Here is a 16,329-nt window from a genome sequence, read left to right as displayed (position 1 = left end):
CAAGATACAACTACAAACAGAAATAAAAGCAGAATGATTTAATGTAATTTACTGAGAATGATGTTGATTGAAAGCTGAGTTCACATGCTCGTGGTGTTGATACCACCAGTTCTTCAAAGAACTATCATCCAAAGATTAACCAACATCCTTTCTAACTGAAAGCTTTTTCATTTATACCGGGTTCATTCCAGCAGGGAATGTCAAAAACTCTGTTTGAACTTATTCTTAAAAACTCATGAAATAATTTCATCATCAAACATAGGGATTAAGCTTACCCGAACAGGTAGGAATAGATGGTGATACTTGTCCATTATTCTGGCAAGTAATAGTACTACTACCAACTAAATCGTATCCTTCAGAACACTCGAATGTACACATTGAATTAAAGTCAATGGAACTTCCAGCGTCACAGTCTACAGAAGATAGTTCTTGGGGGAATACCCCAGGAAGTGGACAGGTCGCAACTGAAAATAAAAAATGGGAGAACAGCAAGTGTAAAGATACAATTAAAGAAAACCGTAGGCCCATATTTTGAAGACCGGTCTAACTCTGTTAGACTCTAACTTAAACTCTAACTTTAAGGTTGTAGAAAGCCAAATCCTTTTTTTAATTCTGTTTTTATTGTAACAAATTAAAGTCAATTAAAAATGTACAAATGATTATCAAGTGATTGCAAATCATATAAACACAATTTGGTTACATAAAAAGAAAAATAATAAAAACAATAATAGAATAACCTTAATTCATATCCCCTACCCACTGATCCCCCCCCCCCCCCGGTATGCAAATGGGAAGACTGATGACATCATCCACTCTCTATTTCTTTTGCATTTTATTTTATGAAATATGAAATATTCTAATTTCCTCCTCATTGTCAAGTGGATGAACAATAACTCCTCCCTGAACATATGGTATTAGCATTGTTTAATACTATATGGTTCAGTCAAGTTGGTCCATATTGTCGAATTTGTAAAATTGGGAAGACAAATCTTTCAAACTTGAATCACATTTCATGTTTCCTGACTTTACCTGGTTCTTTCATCATGTTTAAATGATGAACATGACAAATAAATGTATTTCAATATTTATTCCAAGTCAATTATGAGTTATTTGAGTATATATTGAGTTGAAAAATATTCAAGATACCTGTCACAATAATTGGCAATCCATAGTTAAACCAAAACCTTAAGACCAGAGTTCAGAATACGGGCCATAGATTATGTAGATCCTAAGTATTTATATCATGATATCCTCAATTCCTCACAACGATTCATCAATATGTGAAATAAATATCCTACATTAAATGCCAAATTACATGCACATGTTACCTAATAGAAAAAAACTGAAACAGCATAACATTAATTACACTCACTTTGGCAAGTCGGTATCTCATCAGAAAAGTTTCCGCTGGCCAGACAAGTCAAAGATGGCATTCCTTGTAGAGTATAGCCATTTTCACATGAAAATTCACAGGATGTATTGTATGCAACTTGTTGACCCATTGGACATGAGGTTGAAAGAGGTGATAGCAGCTGTGGTACGCCACACGTTTCAACTGTAAAACAAAATTCGATGGCAAAATTCATGAAATTAGTTAAAAAGTAACCGTGTATTATCAAATTAGCGTTATTCTTTGCAATGTTGGCAGTGTAACTTATTTCTTAATAGTATAAATCATTTTTTATTAATGTGTATTGGATATGGTATTATGAAAAAGACGCTATATAAATCATATGTATTTTTATTATTAAGATATATTCAACAACATCTATTTCACAGTATGGAATTCTCGAAAATATTTTGAAGAATGCTAAGGTTAAAACTTACTTTCACAAGTTGGTAAGCTGTCAGAAAGAGACGAGTTAGCCAGACATGTTAATGATGAAGATCCAACCAGATTATATCCCGTATCACATGAAAATGAACAGGTTTGTGTGTAATTAATGGATTGTCCCCCATTGCATTGTGACGTCATAGATGACAGGCGTAACGGTAGTGCAGGTATCGAACAAGATACAACTATAAACAAGCATAAACAAAGTGATCATAATTTTATCTTATCTATTGAAATTAATACAATTTGTTAATATTATTTGTAGAATAGTCAATGTAGAATAATAAGAAGTTATAAAAGTTAACACTGCTTGTCAGGGATTTAAAACAAATTTTGTTAGGTAAATTGAAACAAAACCAGGCCAAATCATATATTTCTTGTTCACATCGTGTCACAGTATGCCAGATTTATGTATGAGACACAGATGGGTCTGCAGTATATGATTAGTAAATAGTCTAGTAGGCCTATTACGGAGTCTTTGTTAGTGAAGAAAAAGTGAATTAAATGGATGTTGAAAGAAAATATTCGCAATCAGTTGTTACATATATGAATAATTGTAAAAGAATTTTAAAAGGCAATTACATTTATCTATTAGTTATTTCCCTTTAAGGATAGCCAAGAATTGTAAAGAACATTCCAGGATGTCTTTTTATTATGCAGGCCTTGCCTATTTAAAGGCCAAGGAGTTTTATTGTTGAATAAGGAAAAGCCAAACAATAGAATTGTATTGGTAGTGGAAATGAATAGGCTTAGGTATTTTGTTTACACTGTTGATTTCAATGAGGTCATTCAAGAGTGTTCTGGATTTTGACTGCTCCTGAAAGGAGAAAGTTCTTTTGGAAGACAATTCTAGAAGCTTGTAGATTAGTCGAAATTTGAGAATGATCTAGAACACTTGTAATTAGTATAAAGCTGCAGATTTTTCAAGATGATCATCACATCATATTAGATCACTTGATCATCACATCATATGAGAGCAGGAGATCACATCACATCATATGAGATCACTTCACCAGATCAGATCAGAGCAGTTTATGCATCAATGAACTGTTTGCAGTTATTTTGAGAAATTATCAGTTCTCATCGAGATCATCAACATCATCAACCTGTTCAATGAACACGCTTCAACCCATGGATTGCTGAAATTGACTGTTAATCATCATCAACATCGTCTTCACGGACATTTCAACTCGTTGCAGTGACTCTTATTATTCATCGGACTTCAACATCAGTTTCATCATCGCCATCATTGTGAATTTTCGCCAGTCAACTGGGATTTTATCATTTGGATTATTACTTGGATATAGTATCATCACTTCGGGATTTTACATTGGACTATAACAGTGAACTATAACCCTGGATTGTACATCAGACACTTCAAGAGATTTATGTAAGATCATTATTTGTTTTATTTATGTATAATTATTTCCTGTAATAAAAAAAGAGAAAATTAAAAATCAAATTTAATTGTTATTTGTTGCAGTATCGTAACAAATAATTTTGGGGGGCTTGTCCGGGAAACGAAAACCAAATTTGTACAAGCCAGTTTGAAACTAAAACCAGTTGTCCGGGAAACGGAAACCAAATTTGTACAAGCCAAGGCAATTTGAACCAAAAACCAAATTTGTATAAGCCAATTTGAAACTAAAAACAGTTTTTCAGGAAACGAAAGCCAATTTGAGACGAAAGTCAGTTTGAAACAAAAGCCAATTTGAATTGGAAACATTTTGGAAACATTTTGGAAAGTTCTAGAATATACTGTACTGTGTTATTACTTGCTTGTATTTGTGTATATTCACTATGGCTACATTTGATGTTGAAGAATTTCTTGCAATGACAGAATTGTCATATGATCATTTGAAGTCACTGAAGAAGGATGATTTGATAACAGTTTGTGATCATTTGGGTGTATCTCTAGCCCCAGGTTTAAAGAAGGCAGAGATAATTGACTTGTTAGCTAGTCACATGAAGCTTACAGAGGAGCCTGAAACTTCTATCAATATGTCAGAGGATGCTCAGATCCAACTGGCAAACATTGAATTGGAAAAGGAAAGAATTAAAGAAAACCTTGAGAAGGAAAGAATCAAAGAAAACCTTGAAATGGAGAAAATAAACATTGAAAAGGAGAGAATGAGATTGGAGTACCAGTTGAAATTGAAAGAAATGGAGTTAACTCATGCAAATACTAATACTAACTCTGTTAAAGATAAATCTCCCCAAGGCTTTGATGTGGCGAAAAACATTCGCCTTGTGCCAAAATTTGATGAAGAGGGAGTTGATACATATTTTGTGTCATTTGAAAAAGTGGCCAAGAGACTGAATTGGCCCGAGGAATACTGGACTCTTCTCCTCCAAAGTGTTTTCGTTGGAAAGGCTGCAAAAGTCTATTCTTCACTCTCTGAAACGCAATCATATGACTATGCTACAGTAAAAGAAACAATTCTCAATGCATATGAGTTGGTACCAGAAGCGTACAGACATAAATTTAGGAACATGCAAAGACAATCAGGCCAGACTTATGTTGAATTTGCTAGGGAACAAGAAATGATGTTCGATAAGTGGTACAGATCACTGAAAGTTGACAAAGATTTTGTTCACCTTAGGGAAGTTGTCCTCCTAGAAGAATTCAAAAAGAGTCTTCCTTTTGGCATTAAATCTCACTTAGATGACCATAGAGTTACTGAAGTCAGTAAAGCAGCCATAGTAGCTGATGAATTTGAGGTCACACATAAAGGTAGTGGAGATAGGCCTCCTTTCAAGAATTATTGGAAAAAGAAAGGTAAAGGGTCATTTGAATCCCACAATAAACCTAGTGAGGGAAAATATGCAAGTAAGGATAAAGACGCTAACAAGAATCAGGCTAGTGGGGGCACAGAATCAACCAAAAGGTCTGAGAGTCGTAGTTCCAAAATTTGTACTCATTGTCATAAATCGGGACATTTGAAAGAATCATGTTGGAAATTGGTTGGAATGCCAACCAAAACTAAGAAAGACATGGGTTTTGTCAAGCAAACAAGTGTTCCCTCGATGGAGTTTGTTCCATCAGAGCCCAATCAAGATGTTGAGAGTGTTTCTCTGGTATTTGCTGATAAAGTCAAGCAGGTTGATGAAACTTTTAGAAGTTTTTTGCATGATGGTGAAGTATCCCCTTGTTCGACTGGTGCTGCTGGTAGGTCAGTGGTGATCCTTAGGGATACAGGGGCTGCACAGTCCCTGATGGTGCCAGGTGATTCGGCTCTTCCTCCGGAGAGTTCAGAGAGTGCCAACGTCTTAGTTCAAGGTATTGGCCCAAATTTCATGTCGGTTCCTTTGCATAAGGTCGACTTAAAGTGTGACCTAGTTAGTGGTCCTGTGACTGTTGGTGTCGTTCCAGAATTACCCATGAAAGGTGTTGATTTCTTGTTAGGTAACGACTTGGCTGGAGATAAAGTTGTTGCATCTCCAGTGGTTTCGGAAAAGCCCGTTGAGGTAGCTGAAACTGAATTGTTGCAGGAAGATTTTCCAGGGATTTTCCCGGATTGTGTTGTTACTAGGTCTCAGACTCGTAGAGCTGAAAAGGATGATGCGGAATCTGCTGATGTAGAGGAGAGTACTGATGTCTGGTTAGCTGAAACCTTTTTCAAGGATTTGAATGGGGATAGTGTTGAAGGCTCTGTTGCTAACAATGATAGTTTGTTTAGTAAATCCTCCCTAGTACAGGCACAACAGGCAGACCCAGAATTAAAAAGCTTGTCACAGAAAGCATGTTCTGAGGCTGAGGCTGATAAGGTTCCTGAGTGCTTTTATGTCAAAGATGACATTTTGATGAGGAAATGGAGACCTCCCCGGAGACCAGCTGATGAAGATTGGTGTATAATTCACCAGGTTGTAGTTCCTCCTTGTTACCGCACAGATATTCTGAAAATGGCTCATGAGTTACCTATGGCAGGTCATGTCGGTATTCGGAAGACAGAAGATAGAATTATGAGGCATTTCTATTGGCCTAAGATGCACAAAGATGTTGTGCATTTCTGTAAGACATGTCACACATGTCAGATTATTGGTAAGGCACAGCCTTCTATCAAGCCTGCTCCATTGATACCAATTCCTGCATTTGATGAACCTTTTACTAGGGTTCTTGTTGATTGTGTCGGACCCTTACCCAGAACGAGGTCGGGTCACAGATTTCTCCTGACGATTATGGACTTGTCTACACGGTTTCCAGAGGCGATACCTTTGAGGAGTATCACTGCGAAGACAGTGGTGCAGGCGTTAGTGCAGTTTTTCACTAGGTACGGTCTGCCGAAGGAAATTCAATCTGATCAAGGGTCAAATTTCATGTCAGGAATATTTCAGCAAGTTATGAAGGAGTTGGGAATAAAGCAGATTAAGTCTTCTGCTTATCACCCACAGTCCCAAGGAGCGTTAGAACGCTATCATCAGACTTTGAAGACCATGATTAGGGCTTATTGTGAAGACTATCCCGACGACTGGGATAAAGGGATCTCATTCCTACTGTTTGCAACCAGGGATTCCCCGAATGAGTCCACAGGTTTCAGTCCATTTGAATTGGTCTATGGTCATGAGGTTAGGGGTCCTCTAAAGCTTATCAAAGAGAGGTTTATGGTTCAGGATGATGATGTAAACCTTCTAGACTATGTGTCAAAGTTTAGAGAAAGGCTCTCAAAAGCTTGTGATGTGGCTAAGGAACACTTGAAAGAGTCGCAGGGAAAAATGAAAGCTCATGCTGATAAAAATGCAAAAGAGCGAAGTTTCAAGCCTGGAGACAAAGTATTAGTGTTGTTGCCTTTGCAAGGTGAGCCCTTGAAAGCTAGGTTTAGTGGTCCCTACATAGTCAAAAAGAAATTGAATGATGTCAACTATGTGATCAGTACCCCTGATCGAAGAAAGTCTCAAAGAGTTTGTCATGTAAACATGTTAAAAGAATACTTTGAGCGAGAGGCTAGTCAGCCAATAGGTACAACACAGGTCAAAGAAGAAGAAAAACATGTAAATGTACATGAAGAATGCTATGAAAAGACAGATAATGAATTGTCTTATACAGATGTATCTAAGAACGAACCATGTGGTGTAAAGTTGTCTAACTCAGAGATGTTAGGAAACATGAATGAGGCATTAAAACACCTGCCTGAAGATCAAAGAAATGATATATCTGGCCTGTTAAGAGAATATGAGAATGTATGTAAAGACAAACCAGGTCGTACACCTTTAACTGTACATGATGTAGACGTAGGTGATGTAAGACCTATCAAACAGAATCCTTATAGGCTCAATCCAAGCAAGTTGGAAATGGTGAATAATGAAATACAGTTTATGTTAGATAATGACATAATCGAACCGAGTCAGAGTAGTTGGAGTTCTCCCATTGTAATGGTTCCAAAGCCAGACGGCTCTCAGAGATTTTGCATTGATTACCGAAAGGTAAATGCAGTAACTAAGACTGACTCGTATCCAATTCCTAGGTTAGAAGATTGTATTGATAGGGTTGGAAATTCTGCCTATATCACAAAGATAGACTTGCTTAAAGGATATTGGCAAGTGCCACTGACTGACCGAGCCAAAGAGATATCAGCCTTTGTTACACCTGAAGGCTTGTTTCAATGCAAAGTCATGCCTTTTGGAATGAAAAATGCACCAGCAACCTTCCAAAGGTTGACAAATCAAGTGATTGCCGGACTTGACAATTGTGTCGTATACATAGACGACATCCTAGTATACAGTGATACTTGGAATGATCATCTGAATCATTTGCGAGCACTGTTTGACAGGCTGGACAAAGCCAATCTAGTAGTGAATCTGATGAAAAGTGAATTTGCCAAGGCAAAGGTCACATATCTTGGTCATGTGGTTGGTCAAGGGCAAGTGCTACCAAGAGAAGCCAAGATACAAGCTATCTTAGACTTCCCAATTCCCACAACTAAGAAAGAATTGCTCAGATTCTTAGGTATGAGTGGCTTCTACAGGAAATTTGTTCCAAATTACAGTACTGTGGTTAGTCCTCTGACAAACCTGCTGAAGGCAAAAGTGAAGTATGTTTGGTCTGACGAATGTCAAAGATCATTTGAGAAATTAAAGGCCATTTTGGTGAATGAGCCTATTTTGGCAGCTCCAAACTTCACAAAGCCATTCAAAGTAGCTATTGATGCTTGTGATGTTGGAGTAGGAGCAGTATTGCTCCAAGAAGATGAAGAAGGCATCGAAAAACCAGTGTGCTACTTCTCTAAGAAACTCAATAGATTTCAGAAGAAGTACTCAACTATTGAAAAAGAGGCCCTGAGTCTCGTACTAGCCCTTCAGCAGTTTGAGGTGTATCTAACCAATGGAGAGATTACAGTCTATACAGATCACAATCCTCTTGTGTTTTTGGAGAAATTCAAAACAAAGAATCAAAGACTGTACAGATGGAGCCTAATGCTCCAACCATTCCCTTTGAAAATTGTACACATAAAGGGAAAGAATAATGTAATTGCTGATGCTCTATCAAGAGTATAAAAAGTGAAATTATTCATGATTTTGACCAAGTGTGTCATTTGAAGAAAACATCTTTGATGTTCATTTATTTTAACATGTTCGTTAAGTACTATATCTTTGTACACGATAACTGTAAATGATTTATCAAGATGACTTTGAACAGTTAAAAGAAAAAGTAATCATAAAGAAACCTTTACTACGGTAAAGCTTTCTTTTCCCCGGTGGGGGAGGTGTTACATATATGAATAATTGTAAAAGAATTTTAAAAGGCAATTACATTTATCTATTAGTTATTTCCCTTTAAGGATAGCCAAGAATTGTAAAGAACATTCCAGGATGTCTTTTTATTATGCAGGCCTTGCCTATTTAAAGGCCAAGGAGTTTTATTGTTGAATAAGGAAAAGCCAAACAATAGAATTGTATTGGTAGTGGAAATGAATAGGCTTAGGTATTTTGTTTACACTGTTGATTTCAATGAGGTCATTCAAGAGTGTTCTGGATTTTGACTGCTCCTGAAAGGAGAAAGTTCTTTTGGAAGACAATTCTAGAAGCTTGTAGATTAGTCGAAATTTGAGAATGATCTAGAACACTTGTAATTAGTATAAAGCTGCAGATTTTTCAAGATGATCATCACATCATATTAGATCACTTGATCATCACATCATATGAGAGCAGGAGATCACATCACATCATATGAGATCACTTCACCAGATCAGATCAGAGCAGTTTATGCATCAATGAACTGTTTGCAGTTATTTTGAGAAATTATCAGTTCTCATCGAGATCATCAACATCATCAACCTGTTCAATGAACACGCTTCAACCCATGGATTGCTGAAATTGACTGTTAATCATCATCAACATCGTCTTCACGGACATTTCAACTCGTTGCAGTGACTCTTATTATTCATCGGACTTCAACATCAGTTTCATCATCGCCATCATTGTGAATTTTCGCCAGTCAACTGGGATTTTATCATTTGGATTATTACTTGGATATAGTATCATCACTTCGGGATTTTACATTGGACTATAACAGTGAACTATAACCCTGGATTGTACATCAGACACTTCAAGAGATTTATGTAAGATCATTATTTGTTTTATTTATGTATAATTATTTCCTGTAATAAAAAAAGAGAAAATTAAAAATCAAATTTAATTGTTATTTGTTGCAGTATCGTAACACAGTTGCCAAACTTGATAGCAAACCTTATAGTGCTAGACCAAATTTAACTTGGTAATAAATGTAGCAAATTAATTAGTTTTTATTTAAAGAAAACAGACAGGGAATTGATTGCGAATGTGCAATTAAATACGCGACTTTGATTCATTTTTACCATAGATTGAGCAAAAAAGGTATTGCAAGAAATTGCTATGCTCCATTAGAGAAAAATATAAGCATTTCAGTGCTCCCCGGGAAACAATGCTTGAAATGTAATCACTCTCGTGCACACCAATCACATAAACATCTTAAAAGCATAACGTGTTTTAAGGAGTCCTTTCCCACCGGACTACTTTGTTTTCTTTTTTTTATTCAAACGTGTTCTGAAGCTTGAATTAAGCACGGAAATGCTTATTTTATATTACTTACTGTTGCATGATGGGAACGGCGCTGACAAAGTACCGTTGCTCTGACACGTGACTGTTTCCATTCCATTCAATGTATACCCCTTGGAACACTCCAATGTGCAAGTGGTACCAAAGTCAATGAAATTCTCCTCACTACAGTTTCCGAGAGACAGTTCAGCAGGAGGGACATCTAGAGGACAGGTTACAACTGAAAAAAGAGGAATTATAAAAGTTTTCTTCCATTCATCTCAGGTCGAATAGGTAGCTTGCTGATTATGCTTTAGCATTTTACCCAAACATGTACATGTAGATATTGGAAATTTCATATTTTATCATATATTGCCATATTCAAAACAGGCAATTTGTACATTTCATAATACATGCGAGCAAGTTAGGCTCTACGGTTAAGACTGTGATGCAAGAATTATCATCCTTACTTTGACACGTCGGAGTATCACTGGAGAATGTTCCGTTGGCTAAGCACGCTAGAGAAGACTCTCCCAAAAGGTCGTAGCCAATGTCGCAGAAGAATTCACAGGTTGCATTGTATTCAACATTTTCTCCCAAATTACATTGCGTTGAAAGATTGGGAGTGAGCTGCTCTGGTACATTACAGGTCACAACTGAACAAGAGAGTAAAAACATGTAGTGATCAATATATGAAAACTATCATCTCTGCTTATTTTCTGTTCAGCCTGAATAATATAATTATTCATAAAGAAATACATATGGATATCAAAAGTTCAGGTGGGTGTTTCGTAAAGCTGTTCGTAAGTTAAGAACGGCTTTAAGAACTACTAGGGAACCTTTGATAAGCATGTTATGTGCTAAATAATAACCAATGAACATTTAATGGTGAATATCATTAAAACAAGAGGTTCATCAGTCGTTCTTAATGTCACTCTTAACTTATTCATAAGAACAACATTATAAAACGGCCCAAGTCATGCCAGAGTAGGAGCTGAAAAAAGGTTATATACGAAATCATGAGCTAACATCTCTCTATTGTTAGGGAATTGAATAGTCCCCCTGCCAAATTTACCCTATTGTAGCTGGTCATTATCAAGCCATTGTCCAACTTAAAAAAATCATCCAAAGATGAACGCTCCCGATTATCATTAATATTTTGATTTCCTTTGCAATAATCGGATGGTTGATTTCTCTGAAAGCCTTTACCGTTTAAAAGAAAAAACCCTTTTTTAGATCAATCGTAGAAAATACTTACTTGCGCAAGTAGCCAGGGAATCAGAGAGTGACGTGTTGGCCAGACATGAAACTGATGTAGGTCCAACCATATTATACCCCGTATCACATGAATATGAACAACTTTGTGTGTAATTTATAAATAGTCTTCCATCGCATTGTGGAGTCAAGGCCGACAGGCGCGGTGGAAGCATAGGTATAGCACATGATACAACTGTCAGTTAATGAAAGACAATTTTGTTATGAAAAAGGAGGAACCTACATGGAAACTATACGAGCATTTACCAATAATTTTTATTCATTTATGGTTAATTTTCTTTCTTTAATGTTATGAGTCCAATTAGCAATTTCATAAGATGTAACGAAAAGTTCTGATCACAGAGACACGTATAATGTATTGTTCACGAATAAAATGACAATCCTTTATTAATTGTGTTGATAGTTGCATTACCGTTACATGTCGGCGGTGATTTAGATAAGGTTCCATTACTCTGACATCTGACACTCTCACTGCCAATCAAATCATATCCTTCTGAACATTCAAAGGTGCACGTGGTATCGAACTCAATAGAACTTCCTCCGCTACAGTTTCTAAACTTCGAAGACAGTTCAGGGTGGAATACTTCTGGAAGTGGACACATTACAACTGAACAGAAGAAGAAGAATATGAAACACTGCAAGTATCGAAACTCAGAATCAATTCCAAGGAGTGTGTATTTGTAAGAGGAGATGATAGCGCAGTGTCTTCTTTTAAAATAAGTGACCGAAAAATCATCAACCAGGTTGATTTCAATATCCCATTATAATAAACAACGTGCATAGCACGAATCTGTACTTGACATGACAAAGTATCTTGCATATTGAATGGTAAACGCGGAACCCCAAAGATAACAATTTTGAAAAAGTCGAGATGAATTTGTTAATGCACCAACAAGTTTGTATGTATCAAATTGCAATTGAGCCGTAAGCTGAATTATTTGAAAGCGAATAGAATTACAGCTGTTTCTTTGTTATGAATAATACACAATTTCCACTTTGAAAAATGTATAGCTTTTTTTTTTTCATGTATATACATGATTAGGGAAAGAAGAAAAGAAAAAGACGGGTCATTTACACAATATAGCTGATAAATTTCAATGGAGAGAAAAAAATCAAATGGAAATAAGTCTAATTTAACGTGTTCTTAGTTGAAACCGGGTTATATCGGCAAGTTTATATTTGTAAAGTTGCCCCATAAGGAATTCTACAACATGAAAACTGAACACTCTGATTTACGTTGCAACACATATTGCTCATGCAAGAAACCCACTGAATCACAGTCCATCTTTGAAGACTTTTCTCCAATGACTAGTGGTACATATATATATATATATATAGAGAGAGAGAGAGAGAGAGAGTAACAAAACAAAAAGGGAAAAATCGTGTGGAAGCGAGGCGAGTGAGCGAAAAATCTTTTTCAAAATTATTTTTTTTGTGTGTTAAACTATCCAGATATCATTTCTAATGATATTTTGTTTCTTTTCTTAGTTCTTCACTTCATGGATTCTTTTTGGTTTTGGCCCAAGACCCCATCCCCACCCAATCAAAGGTTTATACACCGACACTGGCATAACTATAGACATACAGTGCTCTGACTTCGATTTTGTCTCTAACCTTGGCATGCTGGTAAGTCCGATGACAGGAGAGCGTCTTCCCCGCAGGTCACCGTATCATTACCAATCAGATCAAAACCAACCTCACATTCGAAGTAGCAGCTATCAGTAAAGTTGATGTACATTCTCTCGTAACATGTGCTTTCAAGGGAGATCAGCCCATCTGAGAAACTTGGAACATAGCACTGCAAAACTAAGATATTGTCACAAAGTACATATTTTATTTATCTAGCATGAGTAGCATCAACATGACCAAGTCAGCCACTAGAATAATTGTGTACTCTTTTCATTTTAAAAGCGAAATCGCATTTCAAATGTTTCATTAACATGATATCATTTAACACTTTTTTGCTCAAATGGAGAAGTGTTTGGGAAAAGGGCCCTTTTCCTCCAGATGTCAAAAGCATCCAAATTTTCTATAGATTGAACCCCAATGCAAGACTCATTTGGTGATAGGTATTTCTGGATTCCTGTGAGTGCATGTACTTTTTATGAATTAACGCTTATCCTGTCAGAATCTTAATCAACAATAAAGTGGTATGCTATTAATCACAAAGAGTATTTCAACTAAATCGCACTAGATAAACAATAGTGTTGCATTTTATTTATTAATCATTTACTGCAAGAGTAATAACAACAACAATAATGCTGGTATATTACTCAGTATTACTACTCACCTCCACATTTAGGTAATTCACTGGAGAGATCGCCGTTCTCCTGACACGAGACTGTGCTGTTCCCTGTTAAGTTATATCCGACCTCACAATCGTACGTACAAGAAGTATTGTAGAGGATCTGCTCTCCTTCCGTACAATTATTAACAGTGGATGTGGTTTGCAGGAAGGATGGAAACATTGTAGGCAATTGGCACGTGACCACTGCAATAATGAAAATCAAAATCATATGATAAATCAGCCAAGATGAAGCAACGTAATTATTTTAACAGTTGATTTATCCCTATTTTTGTCTATTACCTATTTTTCTTCTTCTGGATAAAATTAATAATTGATTTATTCTTACTTTTTATCTCTTTTTTCCTTTTTCCTGGACAAACAATGTAGGTCTAAGGAAATAATATAAACACATCAAAGGTAATTATTCAAAAGAAGATTGTTAGAAAAAGCACAACAAAAATAACAAATATCACATTACCTTCACAAGTTGGCAGGAAATCAGAAAGTGATGTATTAGCTAGACATATGACCGAATCTGATCCAATAAGATTATATCCCACATCACATGAATATAAACAGATATCTGTGTAATTAATGGATTGTCCCCCACTACATTGTGACATCATTGTGGATAGGCGTGGTGGAAGCACAGGTATGGAACAGGATACAACTGGTAATAAAAGAAATGGAATTGTGAGGTTAATGGAGGGATTTGTGTGGAGGAATATTTATTTCACCATTTACACAACTTCATTTCAAGATTTGTTTTAAAGAATATGTGATATTCCAAGAGCTGATAAATTTGAAATTTCTTGTATTATACAGGAAGTTTTAAAAGATTCCTGTGTTTGAAACTAATGAAATGATGTAAAGAATGCTGATATTATTTACTTGGGTAGCTTATAGACAGGAACCCCTCGATTACTTAACATGGATAAAACTGGTAATTAAGTAGGGGGTACGAGAGCTTTAATGGAGTGACTTATTTGGAAGACATTTATATACCATTATTTGTACTGCTTCATTTCCGTTAATTTCTTTCCTGAAATAGTATCTTCCAAGAACAAACAACCTTGAAAAAACTTGAAATACAAAACAAGTCTGAAATATATAAACGAAATGTGGTATAGAATGTTAGTCAAAATTACCGTTACAGGAAGGTAGTGACTCAGACAAGGTTCCATTACTCAGACAACCGACAATCTCACTGCCAATCAAATCATATCCCTTTGAACATTCAAATGAACAAGTGGTATTGAAGTCAATAGAACTTCCTTCGCTACAGTTTCCAAACACCGAAGACAGTTCAGGGTGGAATACTTCAGGGAGTGGACACACTACAACTGGAAATGATAAAGAGAGATCGATATATTAAAAGTGTGATAAAAAAACATTTCCATACCGGTAAGATACCATAGCGCCGTGCATCTCTCATTGGAATCAAGTAGTACAGCTCTATCGATAATTTGCATTTATTTCTGATCAGACTGCAAGTTTTGTATTCTTACACCGAATGCAACTTAAAATCACATTTTCTTCTTAGGAGAGGTACTATTTAATATCAATATTGTGACCGTCGTTACTGCTTTGTTCATTTTTATATTGTCTTGCTGATCAAAACGTTAGAGAGGTATGTACTCTTATTACCGTATTCAAATAAATAAAAAATCATACATACATAATAATCCAATATGTTTGGAAGTAGTCTTTGTAAACATAAGCAGATGATTATTTGTATTTTGCTGTCCATCTCTTTTTGGAAGCAATCAATTTTTAAGCGAGTAATCAGTCTATCATAAAGGGATTGATAATTTTGCATTTATGTCAAATAATATAGGAGGTTCTCAGTATTTTCTTACTCCAAATACATGTTTGAAATTCGCAGGATTATTTTTTTACAAATTTGCATTACCTTCACAAGTCGGCAGGAAATCGGAAAGTGATGTGTTAGCTTGACATGTGACTGATTCAGATCCAATAAGATTATATCCCACATCACAAGAATATGAACAGGTATCTGTGTAATTGATGGATTGTCCTCCATTGCATTGTGGCGTCATTGTTGATAGGCGTAGTGGAAGCACAGGTATGGAACATGATATGACTGAAAAAAACAAAGGGAGTTTGTGGTGTTAATGGAGAGACTTGAGTGGAAGATTTTTTACCGTTTGTACTACTGGTACTTCATTTCCGAATAGCTTTTTTTAAGAACATGGTATATTGCAATAGCTGATGAAATAACTTGAAATAACTAAAAAGTTTTGAAATAATTACTGTGTTCTAAATTAATGAAATGGTGCAAAGAATGTTGATATTCTTCGGGTAGCTTTCTTTTAAACCGGAGTCCATAGCTCACTCTACATAGATAAAAGTGAGCAGTAACAAGGTGTTTGATGAGGTTAATGGAGACTTGTGTGCAGGAGACATTTGGTTAACCATTTGTACTACTCCATTACTAAATATTTTTTTTTTCAAGAACATGTTATTTTCCAAGAAAAAACTGAAAAAAAAATGAATGGAGTGAATTGTGTGGAAGAATCTTTTTTATCATTTGAATTACTTCATTTGAACATGGTATATTCCAATAGCTGATGAATTTGAAATTACTTGATATACATAAAAAAACGTATAATTACCGTGTTTTAACTAATAAACTTATGCAAAGAATATTAATATTCTTTGGGTAGCTTTCTTTTAAACTGGAGTCCCTAAATCACTCTACATGGATATAAATGGTAACAATAGTGCAGTATGGTATGTCATCCCGTAGGACTAGCGTGCCAAAATTGATTTTTTTGGGTTGTTTTGGCTTCAATAGGGTCCCTTTAGACCAAAAATGATGGTGTTCAAATTTTCAGCCCCCTCCTTCCCTTCATGGGGGTCCTTTTTGGCGCCATATTTGCCTGTACAAAGCCCAATAGGA

The 16,329-nt window shown here is 35.9% G+C and overlaps 1 protein-coding gene across 1 annotated transcript; it reads right to left on the bottom strand.

Annotated features, from left to right (window-relative positions):
- Positions 1 to 252: 252 nt before the first annotated feature.
- Positions 253 to 15,501, bottom strand: LOC121421811 (sushi, von Willebrand factor type A, EGF and pentraxin domain-containing protein 1-like). Its single transcript, XM_041616611.1, has 11 exons — positions 15,319 to 15,501; positions 14,555 to 14,749; positions 13,885 to 14,076; positions 13,410 to 13,610; positions 12,734 to 12,925; positions 11,532 to 11,726; positions 10,315 to 10,500; positions 9,900 to 10,085; positions 1,828 to 2,019; positions 1,373 to 1,555; positions 253 to 464 (listed from the first exon to the last, which is right to left on the bottom strand). Exons 1-11 carry the CDS (start codon positions 15,464 to 15,466, stop codon positions 253 to 255), a joined length of 2,082 nt encoding a protein of 693 aa, XP_041472545.1. The 5' UTR covers positions 15,467 to 15,501.
- Between the last annotated feature and the right edge of the window lie 828 nt (positions 15,502 to 16,329).

Source organism: Lytechinus variegatus, chromosome 9 (assembly GCF_018143015.1).
Source record: "Lytechinus variegatus isolate NC3 chromosome 9, Lvar_3.0, whole genome shotgun sequence".
Lineage (NCBI taxonomy): Eukaryota > Metazoa > Echinodermata > Echinoidea > Temnopleuroida > Toxopneustidae > Lytechinus > Lytechinus variegatus.
This window is presented reverse-complemented; position numbering and strand designations above follow the sequence as displayed.

Excerpts from the sequence above, each read along its gene's own strand:
- LOC121421811 (XM_041616611.1), bottom strand. The coding sequence starts at position 15,466 with ATGACGCCACAATGCAATGGAGGACAATCCATCAATTACACAGATACC. Across the intron at positions 14,750-15,318 it reads TTTCCTGCCGACTTGTGAAG|TTGTAGTGTGTCCACTCCCT; the intron begins GTAATGCAAATT and ends TATCATTTCCAG. Across the intron at positions 10,086-10,314 it reads TGATACTCCGACGTGTCAAA|TTGTAACCTGTCCTCTAGAT; the intron begins GTAAGGATGATA and ends CTCTTTTTTCAG.